Source organism: Zonotrichia albicollis, chromosome 3 (assembly GCF_047830755.1).
Source record: "Zonotrichia albicollis isolate bZonAlb1 chromosome 3, bZonAlb1.hap1, whole genome shotgun sequence".
Lineage (NCBI taxonomy): Eukaryota > Metazoa > Chordata > Aves > Passeriformes > Passerellidae > Zonotrichia > Zonotrichia albicollis.
In genome coordinates, this window is record NC_133821.1 from 1,040,901 (window position 1) to 1,060,200 (window position 19,300).

General features: G+C 52.9%; 2 protein-coding genes across 5 annotated transcripts in view; one reads left to right on the top strand and one right to left on the bottom strand.

Moving 5' to 3' along the window:
• The window catches only part of HADHA (hydroxyacyl-CoA dehydrogenase trifunctional multienzyme complex subunit alpha), a 29,608-nt gene extending 29,044 nt beyond the window's left edge, over positions 1 to 564 (bottom strand). The window contains exon 1 of the mRNA XM_005496587.4: positions 409 to 564. Coding sequence (XP_005496644.1) covers positions 409 to 496 — 88 coding nt within the window. The 5' untranslated portion in view covers positions 497 to 564. The remainder of the gene's footprint in view (positions 1 to 408) is intronic.
• HADHB (hydroxyacyl-CoA dehydrogenase trifunctional multienzyme complex subunit beta) lies at positions 565 to 18,169 on the top strand. 4 transcript variants are annotated; one of them, XM_074536336.1, is made up of 16 exons: positions 565 to 703; positions 2,835 to 3,072; positions 3,411 to 3,452; positions 4,276 to 4,372; positions 5,370 to 5,414; positions 6,284 to 6,383; positions 7,531 to 7,618; positions 9,089 to 9,276; positions 10,597 to 10,777; positions 13,520 to 13,641; positions 15,219 to 15,298; positions 15,377 to 15,424; positions 15,730 to 15,817; positions 15,899 to 15,973; positions 16,645 to 16,809; positions 17,617 to 18,169. In XM_074536336.1, the coding sequence occupies exons 2-16, from the start codon at positions 3,006 to 3,008 to the stop codon at positions 17,650 to 17,652; spliced, it is 1,422 nt and encodes a 473-aa protein (XP_074392437.1). In that variant the 5' UTR covers positions 565 to 703; positions 2,835 to 3,005; the 3' UTR covers positions 17,653 to 18,169. The 4 variants fall into 4 exon arrangements, with proteins under 4 accessions (XP_074392437.1, XP_074392438.1, XP_074392436.1 ...); XM_074536337.1 differs by having other exon boundaries at positions 593 to 734; XM_074536335.1 differs by having other exon boundaries at positions 695 to 834.
• The last annotated feature ends 1,131 nt before the right edge of the window (positions 18,170 to 19,300 follow it).

A 19,300-nucleotide genomic window follows, 5' to 3' on the forward strand; every position in this document is an offset into this window, starting at 1 on the left:
CACGGCCACACCACCCGAGGAGCCCTTCGGGACACCCAGACCCACCCAACCCCTGCTCCAGCACCAGGAAATCCTCTCTGGGACACCCTGTTCCTTATCCCTTCAACACCACCCCGACCCTCGCCCCCTCAGCGTCTCCTCTGCTGTCACCTCTCAGTGTCTCCTCACCGTCCCCACCAAAACTCACTCCTCAGCGGGCCCCATCCCACGCCAGTCCCCACTCCCCGAGCCTTCAGTGCCCCCTCGCTGTCCCCCTGCCCCTCAGCACTCCCCTTCCCTCAGTGTCCCCTCCGTGCCCCTCCGTTATCTCCGTCCCTTTCCCCTGACTGCCCCCATCCCCCGGTGCTCCCCTCACGCGGGGAACACCGCACGCCAGCCGCTCCCGCTCCCCGCCGTCCCCTCGCTCACCGCGGGGCGGGGTGTGCCGCGTCGGGCCGGCCCTGGCGGCGGCCGGGAGGCGGCCGAGGCTGCCGATAGCTCGCACCGCCGCCGCCATCTTCGCCGAGGTCGAATGAGGGAGAGGCCGCCGGGGGCCTGCCCGCGCTCTCCCCGCCCACGGCGCCCCGCCCGCGCCCGCCCCGCCGCGCTGCCCGCGCGCTTCACCGCCGCCAACACAACGCTGCCTCCTTCTCCTCCGCTCTTCGCGGTGTCTCGGGTGTTTTCAATCCGCGTAGAGCCGGAACGGATTGCGGGAGAAGCCGGGGTAGGGGTGAGAAGCTGCGGCAGAGGGAGAGGTATGGGTCAGGCGTAAGGCGGTCAGCCCGGAGAGTGGGAGGGACGCGGGGCCCTTGGCGAGTGGCGGCGCGGCGGCGGCAGAGCAGGGTGAGGGCGGAGGTGAGCGGCGGGAGCGGACGGGAGGGGACAGAAAGGGACAGGAGGGGACAGAAGGGCACGGAGCGGTCACGGGCTCCGTCCTGGGTGGACGGCAGTGTGGGAAGGGTGAGAGGAATCGGGAGTCAGTCCCGGGGAAAGGAGTGGCGGTCAGGGGTAGGCGGCTCGGTCCGGGCTGGAGCAGAGGGTCGGGGGTCAGTCCTCGGTGGGCGGGGGAAGGATGAAGGGAGGCCGGGGGGCGGTGCCGGATGGACGGGGAGACCTGAGGGGAGTCCTGACGGGAGTCGGGGGGCTCGTTTTGACGGGTGGGGAGCAGTGAGGGGTGTCGGGGAGCGTTCCCAGATGGACGGGGAGACGTGAGGGGAGTCGGGGGACTCGTTCTGAATAAAAGTGAGGGGAGTCGTGGGGCTCGTTGCGGGAGGGAGTGAGGGGAGGCGGGGGGTTCTTTCCGAATAGAAGCGAGGAGATTTGGGGCGTTCGTTCCGGGTGGATGGGGGAGACGTGAGGGGAGTCGGGAGGTTCGTTCCGGATGGAAGTGAGGGGAGTGAGGGGTTCGTTCCGGTGGACGGGGAGGAAAGACGGGAGTCGGGATGTTTATCCCAGATGGAAGGGAGGGGAGTCAGGAGGTTCGTCCTGGATGGATGGAGGGTCAGGGGGTTCGTTCCGAATAAAAGTGAGAGGAGTCAGAGGGTTCGTTCTGGGTGGGAGCGAGAGGAGTCAGGGGGTTCATTCTGAATAAAAGTGAGGGGAGTCAGGGGGTTCATTCTGGATGGATGGGGTAGGGAAGGGCTGGGAAAAGATGAGGAGGGTCTGATCTTTGGTCCCGGATGGATGAAGGCACCGAGAGGTTGGTCCTGGGCGGACAGGAGGGGTCAGGAGTCGGCCCTGAATGGACGAGGGGAGTTTGGGAGTGGCTGAGAGCAGCACGGGTGTGTTTGGGGTGGGCACTGGGAGTCCCGGGGTGATGGTGTTGTGCTGTGAAAGTGTCAGGGTGTGTGGGGATGGGAAGGGAGCAGGGGCTGTTCATGGAATTGAGGATTATCCTAGGTTGGAAGGGATCCCTGAGGGTCACAGAGCTCGGCTCAGCTGTGGAATCCAGGAAAATCCAGGCACTGCAAGGAGCTTTGCCCTGGTGGTTTGTGCGGGCAGGGCTGAGCCCTTGAGGTGCCAGGGAAGCACTGAAAATGAGGGGGTTGGGGGTGTTTGGGGGATGCAGGAATGGGGATGTACCAGGAGGAGATGGCTGTGCAATGTAGGAGGAAGGAGGAGGTTACACCTGGGAGAAATTTTTGTCAGCTGGGTAGGGAAAATTTAGGGAACAGCCTCATTCACGTGTGGGGAAAATTTAGGGAAAAGCCTCATTCACGTGTGGGGAGTGAGGTTGTCACAGATGGAGGAGGAGCAGGATGCCCTGGAAAGGTTTGGTTTTGGGATCTTTGTTGGCAGGAGAAGCCTGGGGCTGGGAAAGGGCACATTCCAGGTGTGGAGCTGCAGCTGGGAGGTGTCAGAGGGGGTGACTGGCAGCTTGTGCTGAGTTTTGGGGAGCTGCAGAGGGCTGGGTTCGGGACTGTGGGTGTCCCTTTGCCCCTCCATGGGAAAACTTTGTGCTTGGGAGAGAAAGTGCCAAGATTGAACCCCAGAGTGTGACAGAGGGAGATGAATGTTGGCATGGATCAAACAAATCCTGGAGCTGTGAGGGCCATCCCTGGGCAATAAAAGCTGCGGATGAGGGTTTGTTTGGAGGGAAACATGATTTGGGGAAGCTGCAGAGGGTTTTTTGGGGGTGGAGGACCTGAATTTGCCACAGGGATGCACAGGAGGAGCTCCACAGGCTGGCACCAGGGGCTGGCGAGGGGCAGGGGTGCCAAGGACACTGCTGGTGTCAGGAGGTGCTGCTGGCAGCAGGGCTGCCTGGGCACTGGGACAATTTTCCAGTGGGAAGTGGAGGAGCAGCAGTTGCTGGGAGGGAATTGAGAAGCTCACTGGGCAGTATTTATTCACAGGCTCTGAGCGTGCTGGGAGGTGATTCCTGTGCTGCTGCTGCTGCTTCTGCTGCCCTTGCAGAGTGTGCCCCTCACCTTGCTGGCTCTGTGTGAGGCAGGCAGGACCCTTCCCTTGGGATTGTTGTGGACAGAGGAGCTTGGACTGAGCCCAGCCTTTCCCTAGATCCCAAAATGAGTTCCATGCTGAGCTCTGCCCTGCGGAACCTCCCCGTGTCCTCAGCCTGGGCTGCTGGGGCCTGTGAGTATCTTTGGCTTTCGTTGGTGGGCATAAACCTCTGGGTGAAATGTTGGGTTTGGAATGGATGCTGAATCTGTCTCATTTTCACCTTTAAAAGGCTGTCAGTGTTTATTTTTTAATCCAAATTACAATGTTGCCTTGTTTGTCCCTTCTTCCATCATATGGGGAGGAATCTTGAGTTAACAGAAAGTGTGTCATGTTTATGGACAGAGTAAAGCACCCAACACAGGTGGTCAGGTGTCCCACAGTGACATTATTTGCTTTTTCTAACCCTTCTTGCAGAGACTAGAGCAGTTTCTAACATTTTTCTGGCATTTTTTCCCTTTCTTATTTTCCAGTTACTCGATCACTCAGCTGCTCCTCGCAGTTCCAGTCTGCAGGTAAGGGGAAAACACCAGAATCTCAGTGGGCCTGTGCTACACAGGGCTGTTTTGGAAGCTTAAATCTTAGAAATGGTGCAGAATGCAGAGTGCTTCAGGTGCTCCTGAAAAGCTGCAAGCAAGGAAAACTTCAGGCAAACCAGTGTTTGCAGCAGAGTCCTCTCATCCCCTGAGTGTCCTGGCTCCCAGCAGCCATTCCCAGTTTTTAGTCACAGTCCACAGGGAGTGTTTGGGGTGATCCATGCTCTGGGTTCACTGTGGGGGTTGCTCAGGTGACTCAGGCTTTGGGATTTTGGGAGCAGGCCTGGACAGCAGCTCCTCATCATCCCCTGGGCTTTGGGAAAAGCCTGAAGGAATCTCCAGACAGTGCTGGAGTTTTGTCCTGGCACTGGCCTGTGGAATGGTGCTGGGTTGTGACATCCCTTGTCTTGAACCTTGCCCACTGGGGAGAGAATTTCTTCCAATTTGGAACAAATTTCTTCCCATTAGGAAGAAATGTCTTCCCATTAGGAAGAAATTCTTGGCTGTGAGGGTGATGAGGAACAGGCCCCATCCCTGGAAGTGTTCCAGTCCAGGTTGGATGGAGCTTGCAGCACACTGGGATAGCAGAAGGTGTCCCTGTCCATGGCAGGGAGTGGCACTGGATGAGCTTTGAGGTCCCTTCCTACCCAAACCATTCCAAGATTCCAGCTCAGGTGTCCTACCTTCCCTGCCTTTCACTTACACACCAAAAAAGGCCATTTTTCTTTATTTTCTAGAAATCTTTGCAGGATCTATATGAAAATTGCTGATATTCTTGTCACCATCACTTCTCTCTTCACAGCTCAGCCAAAGACTAAGAAGAGCCTGGCCAAAAGTGGGGTGAAGAATGTGGTGGTGGTGGAGGGTGTCCGCATTCCCTTCCTGCAGTCTGGCACCACGTGAGTATCAGAGAGGAGTGAAACCCAGAAAACACCCCCTGACTTGCTTAAAACTCAACTCTTTCTGTGAAAAAATCTCTCTTATTCATTTTAATGGAGTTATTTGTGGGCCTGAAGGCTCAGGAGGTGCCCTGAGTTGGGCTGCTGCAGTTATTCCAGTTTATTTAGTGCAGGAATGTGGTTTGAAGAAGGTTGTCCCTGTGTTTGAATCCTGGGAAGAGTAAGGATGTATGGAGCATGTTTAGAGGAAGCAGTTGGAGAATTTATAGCAGATAAAGCAACAAGTTTGACTTTAAACTGGCAGGACAGGGGCCAAGAATCTGCTGTAGGCTCTTCTTCCTGGATTGTTGTGCCACCAAATCACAGCTGAACTAGAACCACACCTGACTGTTAGGCTGGGGAAGGGATTTCTTCATCCCATCCCCGCTGCTTTTCTGTGGGTTTAGTGCAGGATTGCAGCCCCTCTGCCCTGGAGCCAGGCTGGCAGAGCTGGGGTGCTCACCTGGAGGGGAGAAGGATCCAGGGAGAGCTCAGAGCCCCTGGCAGGGCCTGAAGGGGCTCCAGGAGAGCTGCAGAGGGACTGGGGACAGGGATGGAGGGACAGGAGCCAGGGAATGGCTCCCAGTGCCAGAGGGCAGGGCTGGATGGGATATTGGGAATGAGGAATTGTTCCCTGTGAGGGTGGGCAGGCCCTGGCACAGGGTGCCCACCCTGGATCCCTGGCAGTGCCCAAGGCCAGGCTGGACATTGAGATTTGGATCCACCTGGGACAGTGAGAGGTGTTCCTGCCATGGCAGGGATGGCACTGGATGACATTTAGTGTCCCTTCCAACCCAAACCAATCTGTGATTCCTTGAAATGTTTGCTCAGTGGATCATTTCTGGTCCATCCCCAGTTCTTGCTGCTCACAGGAGAATTCTGTCCTGATTTCTGTACTGACAATTCTGCACTGATTTCTCACACCTCTGAGTTTCTTCCTCTGCTCTTCACCCTCCAGGTATGCTGATCTGATGCCACATGACTTAGCCAGAGCAGCACTGCAGTAAGTAAATGGAACACTGGAAGGGCTCAGAATTCTTGTTAAACTGCTGAGGTTTCAGGGTTGCAGAGCCAAAGCTCTGGGCTTGGCTCTGAACAGCTCAGGTGCTTTATTTGTCCTGGCCTCCCTCCACAGCAGTGGGTGGCTTAAGCAGTGGGGTTTGTGTTGTTTTTGGGGTTTTCAGTGGGTTGGTGTTGATGCAAAGAGATGCTGATGGTGACAAATTTTAGTGAATTTGATTCCCAGCTGTAGCTTTCCAGACATAGACATCAGAGCTGCTCACATCTGGTGGGCAAAACAACCTGGTCAACCCAGAGGAAATGAAGTGACAACAAGGATATTGAACTAATTCTGTTACCCTCCTGTTCTGAGGGTCATTAGCAGTGGGTTTGTTCTGTTGAGAGGCAGAGCAAAGTGCTCTGGAGAAGAGAGAAGGCTTGGAGAAGCCTGGGGATGGCAGCTCCTGGATCCCTGGCAGTGCCCAAGCTTGGAGCACCCTGGGACAGTGGAAATGTCCCTGCCATGCCTGGGGTGGCACTGGATGAGCTTTGAGGTCCTTCCCACCCAAACCATTCTGGGGTTTGATGATTCTGTGAGCCATTTTGTGGAAGGAGAGGTGTAAGGGCTATAAAGTAATTGCTTTAATGAAGTTCTGTAATGATTTATTGTGACATTATCACCAAGATTGATTGCAGCCCACAATCAGCTACACTTCCCATGGGACCCACATGCACATGAGGTTTCTTCTGAGGGGGAACAGAAGCTGTGGCTCTGCTGTTGCCCTGTTCTGCAGCCAAGCTGGCAGGAAAAGGATGTTGGAGAGGTTTTTATTTATGTGATGCAAATTCCCTTTGTTTTGATCCTGTCCTTAGGGGCCTGCTGACCCGGACCAGTGTCCCGAGGGATGTTGTTGATTACATTGTTTATGGCACAGTCATCCAGGAGGTGAAGACCAGTAATGTTGCCAGAGAGGTGGGTTCTGTGCAGCATTCCCCTGGGAGTCTGATTTCTGCAAATGCTCTGAAAATGACAAATCCTTGCTAAAAAATGATTTCCCATTATTATTGTTTGTTTATATATGATTTGAAAGTATGAAGTAGTTGTGTGGTATTGTCTGTTAAGTGAGTTTCTGGGACTATAAGGAAAATTATTTTGTGATTCTTTGCTTCCTGTTGAAATCTGCTACAGATTTATTTTAGCATTGTTTTTTATCAATATTTTATATTTCAATACTGTGGAGCCCCTGCTTGATTCTTCCCTGCAAGGGAAAGTTTTGTTGAGGGTTTAGGAGCTGATCCCTCAGCTCCTAAACACCAATTGAATTGAGCACTTCCCCAATATCCTGGGAGGAACAGAGTGTGCTGTGAGGGTTTGTTTTCTTGTGGTATTTATTGACTTATTTATTTGAGCTGCCTGCTCAGACACAGCATTCTCAGGATTTGAAGCAGAGCAGCTTTGCTGCCCTTTTTTCCAACACAATTCCTGCATTATGCTCAGGAGTCATGTGCCAGGCAGCAGCCTGATCTTTGCTAACCTGCAGCCTCTGCACCTGGAGAAATCCATGATGTAACCTGGGCTCCCTGTGCAGCCTCGTGAGTGCCAGGCCTGCCTTTGGTCACCTGCCAGTCAGATGGGGCTGCAGGGTAATTTTAACTTGGGAACAACTGCTGAACTTTCAACCAGTTGGCCACATCCCAAGTAGGGAAGGTCTCTGGGCTGCTGGGATGAGTGAGTCACTGCTCTGCAGTTTGCTGCTCTCTGTGAGGCCGCTCAGCCTTGTGCTGAGTGGTCTAAATCACCCTTTCACGTGTTGCCTTTGCCAATAAGGTGAAGCAAAGTTGATGCTGAGTAGTTGGAGGCTCTTTTGATGTGTTTTTTTAAAAATGTGGAGTGTGATTTGTTTATCTCTTTATTAAAAGACGTGGAGAGGCAGTGACTGTTCTCAGAGCAGCCTCAGCTCCTGCTCCAGAGTTTGGGGAGGGGAAGAGCTGCTGTCATAATTACTGAATAAAAACTCCATGTCTTTGTTGTCATCTCCACCTGGCTGTGTGTGCTGGGCAGGCACAGCTCTGCCTGGGAGCAGCAGCTGTAGGTTTAACATCCCCTCTTGTTGTTTTAGGCTGCCTTGGGAGCAGGATTCTCTGACAAAACTCCAGCCCACACCGTCACCATGGCCTGCATTTCCTCAAACCAGGCCATGACCACAGGTATGTGGGCTGCAAGAACAAGCTGTGGGGTTCAGAGGGAGCTTGGGAATTCTTTTATAGCCTTTATTCAACTGGCATTGCTTGTGAATGTAAAAAAACCAACTGAAGAAATGCTGGAATGGAAGGAAAAATGGGATTTAGTGTGGGGAAAAGGAGACTCAGGGGGAATATCATGGTTCTGCACAACTCCCTGACAGCTGGGGGCAGACAGGGAGAAGTTGGGCTCTGCTCCCAGGGAATAGGGACAGGATGAGAGGGAACAGCCTCAAGCTGGGCCAGGGCAGGGTCAGGATGGGCATCAGGAGGATTTTTTCCCTGGAAAGGGTGGTCATGCACTGGAAGGAGCTGCCCAGGGAATGGTGGAGTCCCCATCCCTGGAAGTGTCCAAGGAATTCCTGGAAATGACACTCAGAGCTCTGGGCTGGTGACAAGGTGGAGATCAGGCACAGGTTGGATTTGATGGTCTGGGAGGTCTTTTCCAGCCTCAGTGATTCTGTGGAAGCTTTTTAGCCAACAAAATACAACATGAAGTGAGTGTCTGCTGTAGGCCTGCAGCAGCATCTCTGCCCAGTGTCTGTGTTTGTTTGGGAGGTAAAGACTGACCATGGTGAGAAATTTGCTCCTTTTATCTTTGGCTTAGCCTAACCAGGGCTAAAAAATGGAGACACAGCTCAGACTGCTGGGGCTGTCCTTCCCTCCCTGCTCTGTGTGACAAGGACTAGTGGCAGCCAAGTGACAGCAGCTCATGTGTAACCCAGCCATGGCCAGGGGCTGCAGGAGGAGTGCAGGAGTGGCCAGGGCTCTGTTGGGGTGCCTGTTTTCAACTTCCCTTTTTCCCTGTTGAGGTCAGGATTGAAGGCACTCCAGAGGATGGTTCACATCCAGACTCAGGTGTTTTTTATTTCTTACCTATGTCACAGTCTCAGAGCAGTGAGTCCTGCAGTTCTTCACTAACAAGGCACAAAATGGCCCAACTATCTCTTGGGCCAAATTATCCAATTAAGAAATGACACCTTAATTATTTTCACTTTTAACCCATTAACTAATCAGTCAAAGTCTGCAATGTGGACTTTTCTGTCCAATTACAAAACACCACCCAAGCCCATGAAGAAGAAGGAAGAAGGTAAAGAAGGACAACCAGCCTTCACTCTAAAACCTCCATTTTGCCCCATATATATGACTATATTCTAAAACCCCAAACTCCAAGTTTTCCACCCTGTGATTTCACACATTTCTACCCCACTCCACACCCACAATCCCAGTGCTCTCAATCAATTCTGGAAGCTTCTCCACGGCCTCAGGTCAAATGCAGTGCTCTCCTGGGGGTCAGAGTGTGTCAGCACAGAAAGTCTGAAATTCTCAGCACAGAAAGCCTGAAATTCTCAGCACCCAGAACTCCAACAAGGGGGTGAGTGGCCCTGCCCTGGCAGTGTTCCTGTCCCTGCCCTGGCAGTGTTCCTGTCCCTGCAGGGGTGGGGATGATTGCAGCTGGCCAGTGTGACGTGGTGGTGGCTGGCGGCGTGGAGCTCATGTCCGACGTGCCCATCCGCCACAGCAGGAAGATGAGGAAGACCATGCTGACCCTGAACAGAGCCAAGACCCTGGGCCAGAAGCTCTCCCTCATTTCCAAAATCCGCCCTGACTACTTTGCTCCCGAGGTATATTTTGGTTTTTCAGGCATTTAGATGTTTGGTGAACTGGTTTGGAGGGTGGGAACAGCCCTTGATGGGTGAGGTGGCTCCTGGGGTTCACCATGATCAATCTCTGTCCTTTACTTCGGGTTAAATCACTCATTAATGCATCTCACAGCGTTTGGGCCTCTGCTTTTTCTTCCCACGTGTTCATCTTCAGTAAACCCAGCTTAGTGCAAAACCTCCTTCTGCAACTCCTGGACAAACTTTGCTGCAGATGACAGAAACAGAAGGTTTTTTTCCCATAAATATAAAAGTTATTTTGAAGTGTCAGAAGCATTCTAGGGTCAGAGGAATTTTACTAGATAACAGCAGTAACCCCCTTAGTATTAGGAATATCCTCAGTATATGAATTTGATTAATTTGATTAAACATGCTTTATGATTCCTGCTCCTGGCCAAATCCTGCCAGGGGCTGGATGTGTTCCCCTCCCCTGAAGAGCAACCACAGGGCTGTGTCAGGAGCAGGGTGAGGCACTGCTCTGTCCTGGGGGGTGAGTTACAGCATGGTGAGGATGGAAAGGGGCAGCACTTCCCTCCTTTCCCCCCTGAACTCTCCACATGGAAACTGCACCCATGTCATTCCCTTTAGTGACTGCAGCAAGGCCCAGGTTAAGTGTGGCAGATCTGACATCCCAAATCCCCATAAGGTACAAAAATTTCAGACTGAATGCGTGCAGGGATTTCCTGTGTGCTGCTGGAAGAACTAAAACTAAGCCAAGATCACCTCTGGGCTCTGCTTTTGGATGAGGAGATTTCTCACAACAAGTTCTGAGGTCCCAGGATGTGGTGTTTGAGCTGAACCCAGAAGGTCTGGTCACCCTTTGTCATGGATTCTCTGTGTCTTGGTTTGAACAGACAAGACAGGAGTCTGCTAAGGAAGGCAGGAGCCTCCCCTGAAATGGAAAATGGAAACCCTCTTCCTCTGAATTATAATTTTGAAATTAAGGGGCTCTCAGGCAAAGACAGGGGAGCAGGAATAACAGTTCTTTACTCGGAGAACTAAAAAAACCCCAAACAAATGTAATAATACAAACAGAAAAACCCTACTGACAGAGTCAGAATGTGATCTGCCCCCTGTGTGTCAGGGTGGTGTCCCAGCCCCATGCCATGGGGGGCTCAGCCCTCCTGCAGTGCCAGCTGTGGTGCTGCAGCAGGGATCCTGCACAAGGGGGGAGTTTTCCTCTGCAGCTCCAGGGAACAGGGACAGGCCAAGGGGAAGCTCAGCTCTGTGTGCTCCCAGGAGGGATTTTGTCCCACCCGTGCTGACTCTCCCTCCCTGTGGCAGCTCCCAGCTGTGGCAGAGTTCTCCACCAGCGAGACCATGGGGCACTCTGCCGACCGCCTGGCCGCCGCCTTCGGCGTCTCCCGCCTGGAGCAGGACGAGTACGCGCTGCGCTCGCACACGCTGGCCAAGAGAGCCCAGGACGAGGGGCTGCTGCAGGATGTGGTGCCCTTCAAAGTGCCAGGTGACAGTGCCAGGGCCGGCCCTCGCTGCTGGGGGCAGCTCCGGGCAGTGCTGGGGGGCTGGGTGGGTTTTGTCAGGGTGTTTGTCCCTGCTGGAGAGCTGCTGGCGTGGGGAGGTGTTTGTAAACGGGATGGCTGAAGGTGGAAACGCAGAACTATGGAGTGGTTGGGTGGGAAGGGACATTGAACATCACCCAGTTCCTGCCCTGACACCTTCCACTGTCCCAGGGTGCTCCCAGCCCCAATGTCCAGCCTGGCCTTGGACATTCCCAGGGATCCAGGGGCAGCCACAGCTTCTGTGGGAATTCCATCCCAGCCCCTCCTCACCCTCCCAGGGAAGAGATCCTTCCCCCCAATATCCTTCCCCCAATATCCCTTCCCCAAATATCCTTTCCCCAAATATCCTTTCCCCCCAATATCCTTTCCCCCATATCCTTTCCCCCAATATCCTTCCCCCCCAAATCCTTCCCCCCAATATCCTTCCCCCCCAAAATCCTTCCCCCCAAATCCTTCCCCCGCAATATCCTTCCCCCAATATCCCTTCCCCAAATATCCTTTCCCCCCAATATCTTTCCCCCCCAAATCCTTCCCCCCCAATATCCTTCCCCCAATATCCCTTCCCCCAATATCCCTTCCCCCCATATCATTCCCCCCCATATCATTCCCCCCCATATCATTCCCCCCATATCATTCCCCCCATATCATTCCCCCCCATATCATTCCCCCCCAAATCCTTCCCCCCAATATCCTTCCCCCCCAATATCCTTCCCCCCCAAATCCTTCCCCCCAATATCCTTCCCCCCCAATATCCTTCCCCCCCAAATCCTTCCCCCCAATATCCTTCCCCCCCAATATCCTTCCCCCCCAATATCCTTCCCCCAATATCCTTTCCCCCCAAATCCTTCCCCCCCAATATCCTTCCCCCCCAATATCCTTCCCCCAATATCCTTTCCCCCCAAATCCTTCCCCCCCAAAATCCTTCCCCCCAATATCTTTTCCCCCCAAATCCTTCCCCCCCAAATCCTTCCCCCCCAAAATCCTTCCCCCCCATATCCTTCCCCCCATATCCTTCCCCCAATATCCTTCCCCAAATATCCTTTCCCCCCAATATCCTTCCCCCCCAAAATCCTTCCCCCAATATCCTTTCCCCCAAAATCCTTCCCCCCATATCCTTCCCCCCATATCCTTCCCCCCCAATATCCTTCCCCCAATATCCTTTTCCCCCATATCCTTTTCCCCAAAATCCTTCCCCCCAATATCCTTCCCCCCAATATCCTTCCCCCCAAATCTTTCCCCAAATCCTTCCCCCATATCCCATCTAACCCTGCTGGAACCTGAAATGCAAGGGATTCTCAGAACTTTGGGCCTGTAAGCCAAAGCTTAGAATTAAACACAGGATTTGATCTGAAGCCTTAGAAAAAGCTTCAGAACTTAAGTGCTAAAAGCAAGAATGTGGATTTATAGTTTAAAGCAGAGACACGTTAAGCTAAGTAAAGGAAAATTTAGAGTTTTAGGTTTTAAGATATAGAAAAAATAAAGTAGTTACAAAGGTAAACAAGGAGTTTAGAATGCAGTACTGTGGGTTTGTGTGTCAAAACGTGATTGGCTAAGAAAGCTTCCACTGTAATGTGAGTCCATAAGATGAAATATTTAAGAATTGGGTCAAAATCATAAATATCCTTGTTGGCAGTGTTTTATTGGTCAATAACTCCTTGAAAGGTCTTGTGACCTTCTGAGCCTTGCAGTGAAGATGTGAGCAGAACTCACCTTTCCTGCTTATGTAGAAGATAAGAAAAATAAACCACATCATCTAAAAAGCTCAGAGATCCCCTCTCTAACTCATTCAAAACTCCTTCAAAAATTCCATCTAACCCTGCCCTCTGTCTTATCTTTACTTATATGAATTTTTTCTTGCCAACCCCACATCTGCTAATGAGGTGATGGAGCAAGGGAAATCAGGACAATTGGCCATGGAATCCCCCTGCTCTTCCTCCAGACAAGAGAAACCACCTCTATACCCCAGAATATCAACAACAAACACAAACAAAGCCAAATCCCAGTCTGATAACTTAGGTGCTGGATGGGAAGAGCTGGAATGTGGCAGGTTCCAGTTCACCAGGCCTCACACTCCTTGCTGGGAAGTGAAATAATTGGGGAGAATCTTTAAACCTGTGCTGGTGTCCCCATCACCCCCAGGAGCCAGGGGACACACTTGGCAGCAATACCTGTTCATTTGGGAATTCTAACTGGTATCCTGGAGAAATATTCCTTGTAGATCCATGGTTCCATGTGGTCTTTATGATAAAATTAGTACTTTCCCTTAACAGGCTTATTTAGCAGTTGGATATATTTGGGTTTTCCCAGTGCTCTTTATTCCTCAAACTCAGCATGCAAATGTAAACTGATTTAAGGCCAGTTCTCAATTTAGGCTTTTTAACCTAAATTTAAATTCTTTTCTCAGCTGGGTTTCCCATGTGGTAATTTTTCCTTCCAGTAAACAGATGGCAGCACTTTGTTTTTGCTGTCATCTGAGGAAAAGTGAGGTAGCTTCAATTTTTAAGAGCTGTTTTTAGCCACGCTAAGTATCCTGATGCCACAAACACATTTTCCTTTTTTCCCTCCTCACGCTTGTCCTGAACCCCACAATTTTCTGATTTTTTTTTTCCCCCTGGAGTCCTGATGATGAAATCCTTGTGCATGGCTGATTTTTGTGATTTAAATGTACTTTTTTTTCCCTTCACCAGGCAAAGACACAGTGACCAAAGACAACGGGATCCGCCCGTCCTCCCTGGAGCAGATGGGAAAACTGAAGCCAGCCTTTGTCAAGCCCTATGGAACAGTGACAGCAGCCAACTCCTCCTTCCTGGTAATTCCTGTTCCCAGCACTGCCAGCCAGAGGGGAGAGCTGTGCACCTGACCCTCTGCCTCCCTTAGCTGGTGTCATTTGGGAATGAATCTTTGAATTTCCAGATTTTCCAGGTTGTATTCTGGTGGATTTGGGTATTGGATAGTTTCATTTTAAAATCCATAACAAAACCCCTGAAGTTTTGGGATGTGTGATCTGTTTGCTTCTCTGTAGTTGCTGCAATGAGGGTCAATCCTTGAAAAGCCCTTGGAGGGATTCTGTCCCAGATGGGGTTGGTGATGTTGTACAACTGGAGTCAGTGGGTTTAATCTGAACTTCACAGATTCATGGAATGGTTTGGGTTGGAAGGGACCTTAAATCTCATCCAGTGCCACCCCTGCCATGGGCAGGGACACCTTCCACTGTCCCAGGGTGCTCCAAGCCCCATCCAGCCTGATTTTGGGCACTTCCAGGGATCCAGGGGCAGCCACAGCTCTGCAGGGACAGCACACAGGGAATGGCTCCCAGTGCCACAGGGCAGGGATAGGTGGGATCTTGGGAATGAGGAATTGTTCCCTGGCAGGGTGGGCAGGCCCTGGCACAGCTGGGGCTGCCCCTGGATCCCTGGCAGTGCCCAAGGCCAGGCTGGATGGGGCTTGTGATGCCTGGAAATAGAACACAAACTTTGCCAGACACCATTAGAATGACAATATAAAAACAAACCTTTCCTTGAAAGCCTTCAGGTACAGAATGTGGCAAAAATCCACATCCTGAAGATTTGTGCCATTCCATACAAGGTGGGGCAATTAGAATATCCAGCCATTATTGTCCAATTAGAGGAGCAGTTGGTTAAATGATTCCTCCCTGCCTTCTGCCCCATGGGAGCTCTCCCCATCTCCTGCCTTACCTTTATCATGTCTGTGATTACATTGTGCAAAATAAAATCTCCTTGGAGGAGTACAGGAAAAACGAAACAATATTTTAGAAATGCATCAATAAGAGTTTTTTCACTGCTGGAAAGGCACTGGAAGTTATACCTAAGGATTTAATAGTCTACAAAGCTACAAATATATAAAAAGTGAAAACTCTGAGCACTTGAAGCAAAGGGAGGTGTCCCTGCCCATGGCCCATGGAACTGGATGTGATTTAAGGTCCCTTCCAACCCAAACCATGATTTGATGTGCCAAACCCACAATAAGTGGATTTAATAATAACCCACATTTTTGTCATGTGGTGAGCCTGGGGCTTGTGTCATCCCAGCATTATTCTCATTTTTGGGTGGAAATGGGAGGACAGCTGAGTGTTTGGGGTCACCAGCTTGTCCCAGGCCTAGCAGGGCCCTCAGGCTCCTCTGTCCTGGGTGGAGCAGGGAATTGTGCCTGTGGGCTGTGAGGAGGTGCTTCAGCACTGTGTGTGTGCTGGCATCACCAGTGACCACCCATCCCTCCAGCCACTCAATCCAGCAGCCTTGTCCTTTGGTTCCTGTCATTGTGGGGTGTCCTGGAGGCTCTGTTGGTTTCAGGTCCTCTCTTTCTGGGGGCTCTGGGGCTCGTTGTGTGCAGGTCCCTCACCCCTCACCTTTCTCCCTGCCTTTCCAGACCGACGGAGCGTCGGCCATGCTGATCATGTCTGAGGAGAAGGCCCTGGCCATGGGCTACAAACCAAAGGCCTACCTAAGGTAGGAGGGGCTGCTCCAGTGGCCTCTGCTCCTGCTTCCTTTCCTCTCCCTGGCACTCACAGCCCTTTTCCTGCACAGGGATTTCGTGTACGTGTCCCAGGATCCCAAGGACCAGCTGCTCCTGGGGTAGGTGGAGATGGAGAGCATCCCCCCACAGCCCCTGCTCCCACAACAGCCTTCTCCTGCCATGATGGGGTTTTGGGAAGTGCCTCAGGAGATGTTGAATCTCTCCAGGCCTTCACAAGGTGGGAGAGCAGCAGTGGCAGGAACACCCAGGATTGCTGGGGCCCCTCAGCAATAGTTCTGGGGGCTGTGCCTCCCTTGGGCAGGGATGGGCCGTGAGCCCAGAGAGAAGGATGTGACTGTGGAAAAGGGAGGATGGGGCTCACAGGGAACACAGATGCCAGGCTGGTGTGTTTTCCCTCCTTCAGCCCCACCTATGCCACCCCCAAAGTGCTGGAGAAGGCCGGGCTCAGCATGAGTGACATCGATGTGTTTGAGTTCCACGAGGCCTTTGCTGTAAGTGCTCTAAGGCTGGGATGGCTCCCTGTAGCCATCTGCCTTGGGTTGTTCCCAATGTCACCCTCTCCTCCCTTGCAGGGCCAGATCCTGGCTAACCTGAAAGCCATGGATTCAGATTGGTTTGCAAAGAACTACATGGGCAGGAGGTCAAAGGTAAGGCACACTCAGGACATTTTCCTGCTTGTCCTGTCCCTCCAGGCCCTTGTCCCCTCTGCAGCTCTCCTGGAGCCCCTTCAGGCCCTGCAAGGGGCTCTGAGCTCTCCCTGGATCCTTTTCTTCCCCAGGTGAGCACCCCCAGCTCTCCCAGCCTGGCTCCAGCCTTGGGAGCAGCTCTGGGGTCTCCTCTGGACCCACTTTTCTCTCCAATTTAGTGAAACTTTGGGGTTCCTGGGCTCCCTCCTGCCAGTGCTGGTGCTGCACAGCCGAGCTCTGGCTCTGTCCTGTGAGGGGCAGTGATGCTCCTTGAGCTTGGCTTAGCAAATCCCAGTTTATGCAGTTTCTTTGGGACGTGAGATTTCCTTGGGCTGCTGTTCCCGTGGTCGGCAGGAGGTGGAGATCCAGAGCTGCTGTGGAGATCCAGAGGCACAATCCCTGAGAGGAGGGTGGGGAGGGCAGTGAGGGGGGCTCAGCCCTTGCACAGTGCAGGGCTCCCCTGAGGGGCTGCAGGTGAAGCAGGACCCTCCTTTGGGGTGGTTTCATCCCCTCATCAGCCACCTGGATGTGCCATCCTGAGCTGCTTTAGGCTGGCTGTTGGGATTAGAGGGGCTGAGGTGTCACCCCTTCCAGCCAGGTGACATCGAGTGTGTCCCTCTGTGTCCCTGCAGGTTGGAGCCCCTCCCCTGGACAAGTTCAACACCTGGGGGGGCTCCCTGTCCCTGGGACACCCCTTTGGGGCCACCGGCTGCCGCCTGGTCATCACTGCTGCCCACAGGCTGAAGAAGGAGGGGGGCCAGTACGGCCTGGTGGCTGCCTGTGCTGCAGGAGGGCAGGTAATGGTGCTGTGCCCCAGCCTGGGGGAGGGCAGAAACAGCAGGGCTGGTCCTGCTGGGACTCTGCAATCCTGCCTGGTGAGCCAGCTCTGTGTTCAGAGCTGCCCTCATCACCCCTCAGTCCTGTCCCTGTCCCCTGGCTGTCCCCTCCTGGCAGGGACTTGTGCAGAGCCACAAGGTCCCCCCTGAGCCTCCTTTTCTCCAGGCTGAGCCCCTTCCCAGCTCCCTCAGCCCCTCCTGGGGCTCCATTCCCTTCCCAGCTCCCTCAGCCTCTCCTGGGGCTCCATTCCCTTCCCAGCTCCCTCAGCCTCTCCTGGGGCTCCATTCCCTTCCCAGCTCCCTCAGCCTCTCCTGGGGCTCCATTCCCTTCCCAGCTCCCTCAGCCTCTCCTGGGGCTCCATTCCCTTCCCAGCTCCATTCCCTTCCCAGCTCCCTCAGCCTCTCCTGGGGCTCCATTCCCTTCCCAGCTCCCTCAGCCCCTCCTGGGGCTCCATTCCCTTCCCAGCTCCATTCCCATCCCAGCTCCAGCCCCTCCAGGTCTCTCCTGGCAGGAGGGGCCCAGAGCTGCCCCCAGCACTGGAGGTGCCCCAGCAGTGCCAGCACAGGGGATGGGCACTGCCCTGGCCCTGCTGCCACCCCAGAGCTGGCACAGCCCCACAGGGGACATTGGCCTTTGGCACATCTGGGCACACCTGGGCTCGTGTCCAGCTGCTGTGGCTCATGTTCTTGGTAGGAGTCTGTGTCAATAATAATTAGTGCTGTCTGTTAATGAGCCATTCCTGTGCTGTTTTGTCTCTCTGTCCCCAGGGTCACGCGATGATCGTGGAGCTGTACCCCCAGTAACAGCCCTGGCAGTGCTGTCCCTCACCCTGTGCCTGGCGATGCCATTTCAATGCACTAATAAATCCTACACCCAATCCTTCTTGGAGAGGGGATTTGTGGCCTTTGTCAATCCCTTTTAGCTACTCAGCCAGTAATTTTTATGTAATGAGCACGCTCTATTCCACTTCCAGGAGAGGAGCAGTTAACACAGCTCTGAGTCTCTGCAGGCTCCTTGTAAACTGTCTGATCCCTCTGGTAACCCTGCAGGATTTCTCCCACGGGGGAACAAAAGTTATTCCAAAGCTCTGGATGGAGAATTAAGTTTGGAGATCAGGAGCATGTGAAGCAGTGGAGGTGGAGGGGCTGAGAGGGGAGGTGATGCTGTGGGAGGAGCAGCTCAGTGGGGCAGTCCCAGGGGCTGAGCTGGGCTCTGAGGGGGCACTTTGCTCCACACTGTCCAAGTGCTGTTGGAATGAGCAAATTGCATTTGACAAATGAATGTCACTGATGGAACTGCAATAAATCAGGACAAAACCCACTTCTGGCTGTTTTCTTTCCCTCCCTTCACCTGAAATGCTTTGGGGACTGTTCCTGTGGTGGAGGCTGAGCTGACACCAGATGTTGGCTCTCTGAAATCCTGGAATCACAGCTGGTGTGAGTGGGCAGAGGCTTGGAGATGTCACCTAATCCACCCCCTGCCATGGCAGGGACACTTCCACTGTTCCAACCCCAATGTCCAGCCTGGCCTTGGGCACTGCCAGGGATAGCCACAGCTGTGCCAGGGCCTGCCCACCCTGCCAGGGAACAATTCCCAATATCCCATCCATCCCTGCCCCCTGGCACTGGGAGCCATTCCCTGGTCCTGTCCCTCCATCCCTGTCCCCAGTCCCTCTGCAGCTCTCCTGGACCCCCTTCAGGCCCTGCCAGGGCCTCTAAGGTGTTGACAAACTTTCAAGTGTGCAGGGCTGTCCTTCTCCCAAGCATTGGGAAGATGAGATTGTTGTTCTTTTAATTTCCTCATTATTTTCTTCACTTGTTCCCCATGGCTTGGTGATGCTGAGGGTGGCTGCCCTGACCTGCCAAGGAGCAGAGTTTCTCCTAAATCACCTCACAAACACCTTTGAGTCCTGTTTCTGACAGAAGCAGTTTCTGCCACCCACCAGCTGCTGCCTGGCTCTCTGCTGAGATAAGGGATGGGTGCAGCACTGGGGCTGTCCTTTTTATTCTTCCTTGGAAATCTTGTGCAAGAGCACTGCTCCAGGGGGACAGGGGAACTGCCAGAGAAAGGCCGGGATTGCTTTAGAATCACAGAATCTTAGGATGTGTGAAAAACACCAATCGCTTGTTTTTAAAATTTTTAAAAGTTTAATAGTAATAAAATGGTTAGGACAATATGAGACAATAAAAACAAAGAGTTATGGACGTCCGGGTACCTTTTCTGGGCATCACGAGCCTGAAAAAGGACCCTGATTAACAAAGATTAACCCTTAAAAGCAATAGCCTGTTGCATATTCATACACTTCATACATGATGCATAAATTCCATTCAAACACAGGATTCTGTCTGGTCAGTGTCAGCTTCTTCCTCTTAATTCTAACAGCGCCTTTGAGGCAGAAAGAAGTTCGTTTCTTCTGACAAGAAGGCAATAAATTCTTTTTCTCTGAAAGAT

What these genes read in the sequence shown, in the direction of transcription:
- HADHB (XM_074536336.1), top strand. Translation starts at nt 3,006, where the DNA reads ATGAGTTCCATGCTGAGCTCTGCCCTGCGGAACCTCCCCGTGTCCTCA. An exon ending in TTCCTGCAGTCTGGCACCAC is followed by an intron (nt 4,373 to 5,369) that starts GTGAGTATCAGA and finishes TTCACCCTCCAG; the next exon opens with GTATGCTGATCTGATGCCAC. An exon ending in CCTGTGCTGCAGGAGGGCAG is followed by an intron (nt 16,810 to 17,616) that starts GTAATGGTGCTG and finishes CTCTGTCCCCAG; the next exon opens with GGTCACGCGATGATCGTGGA.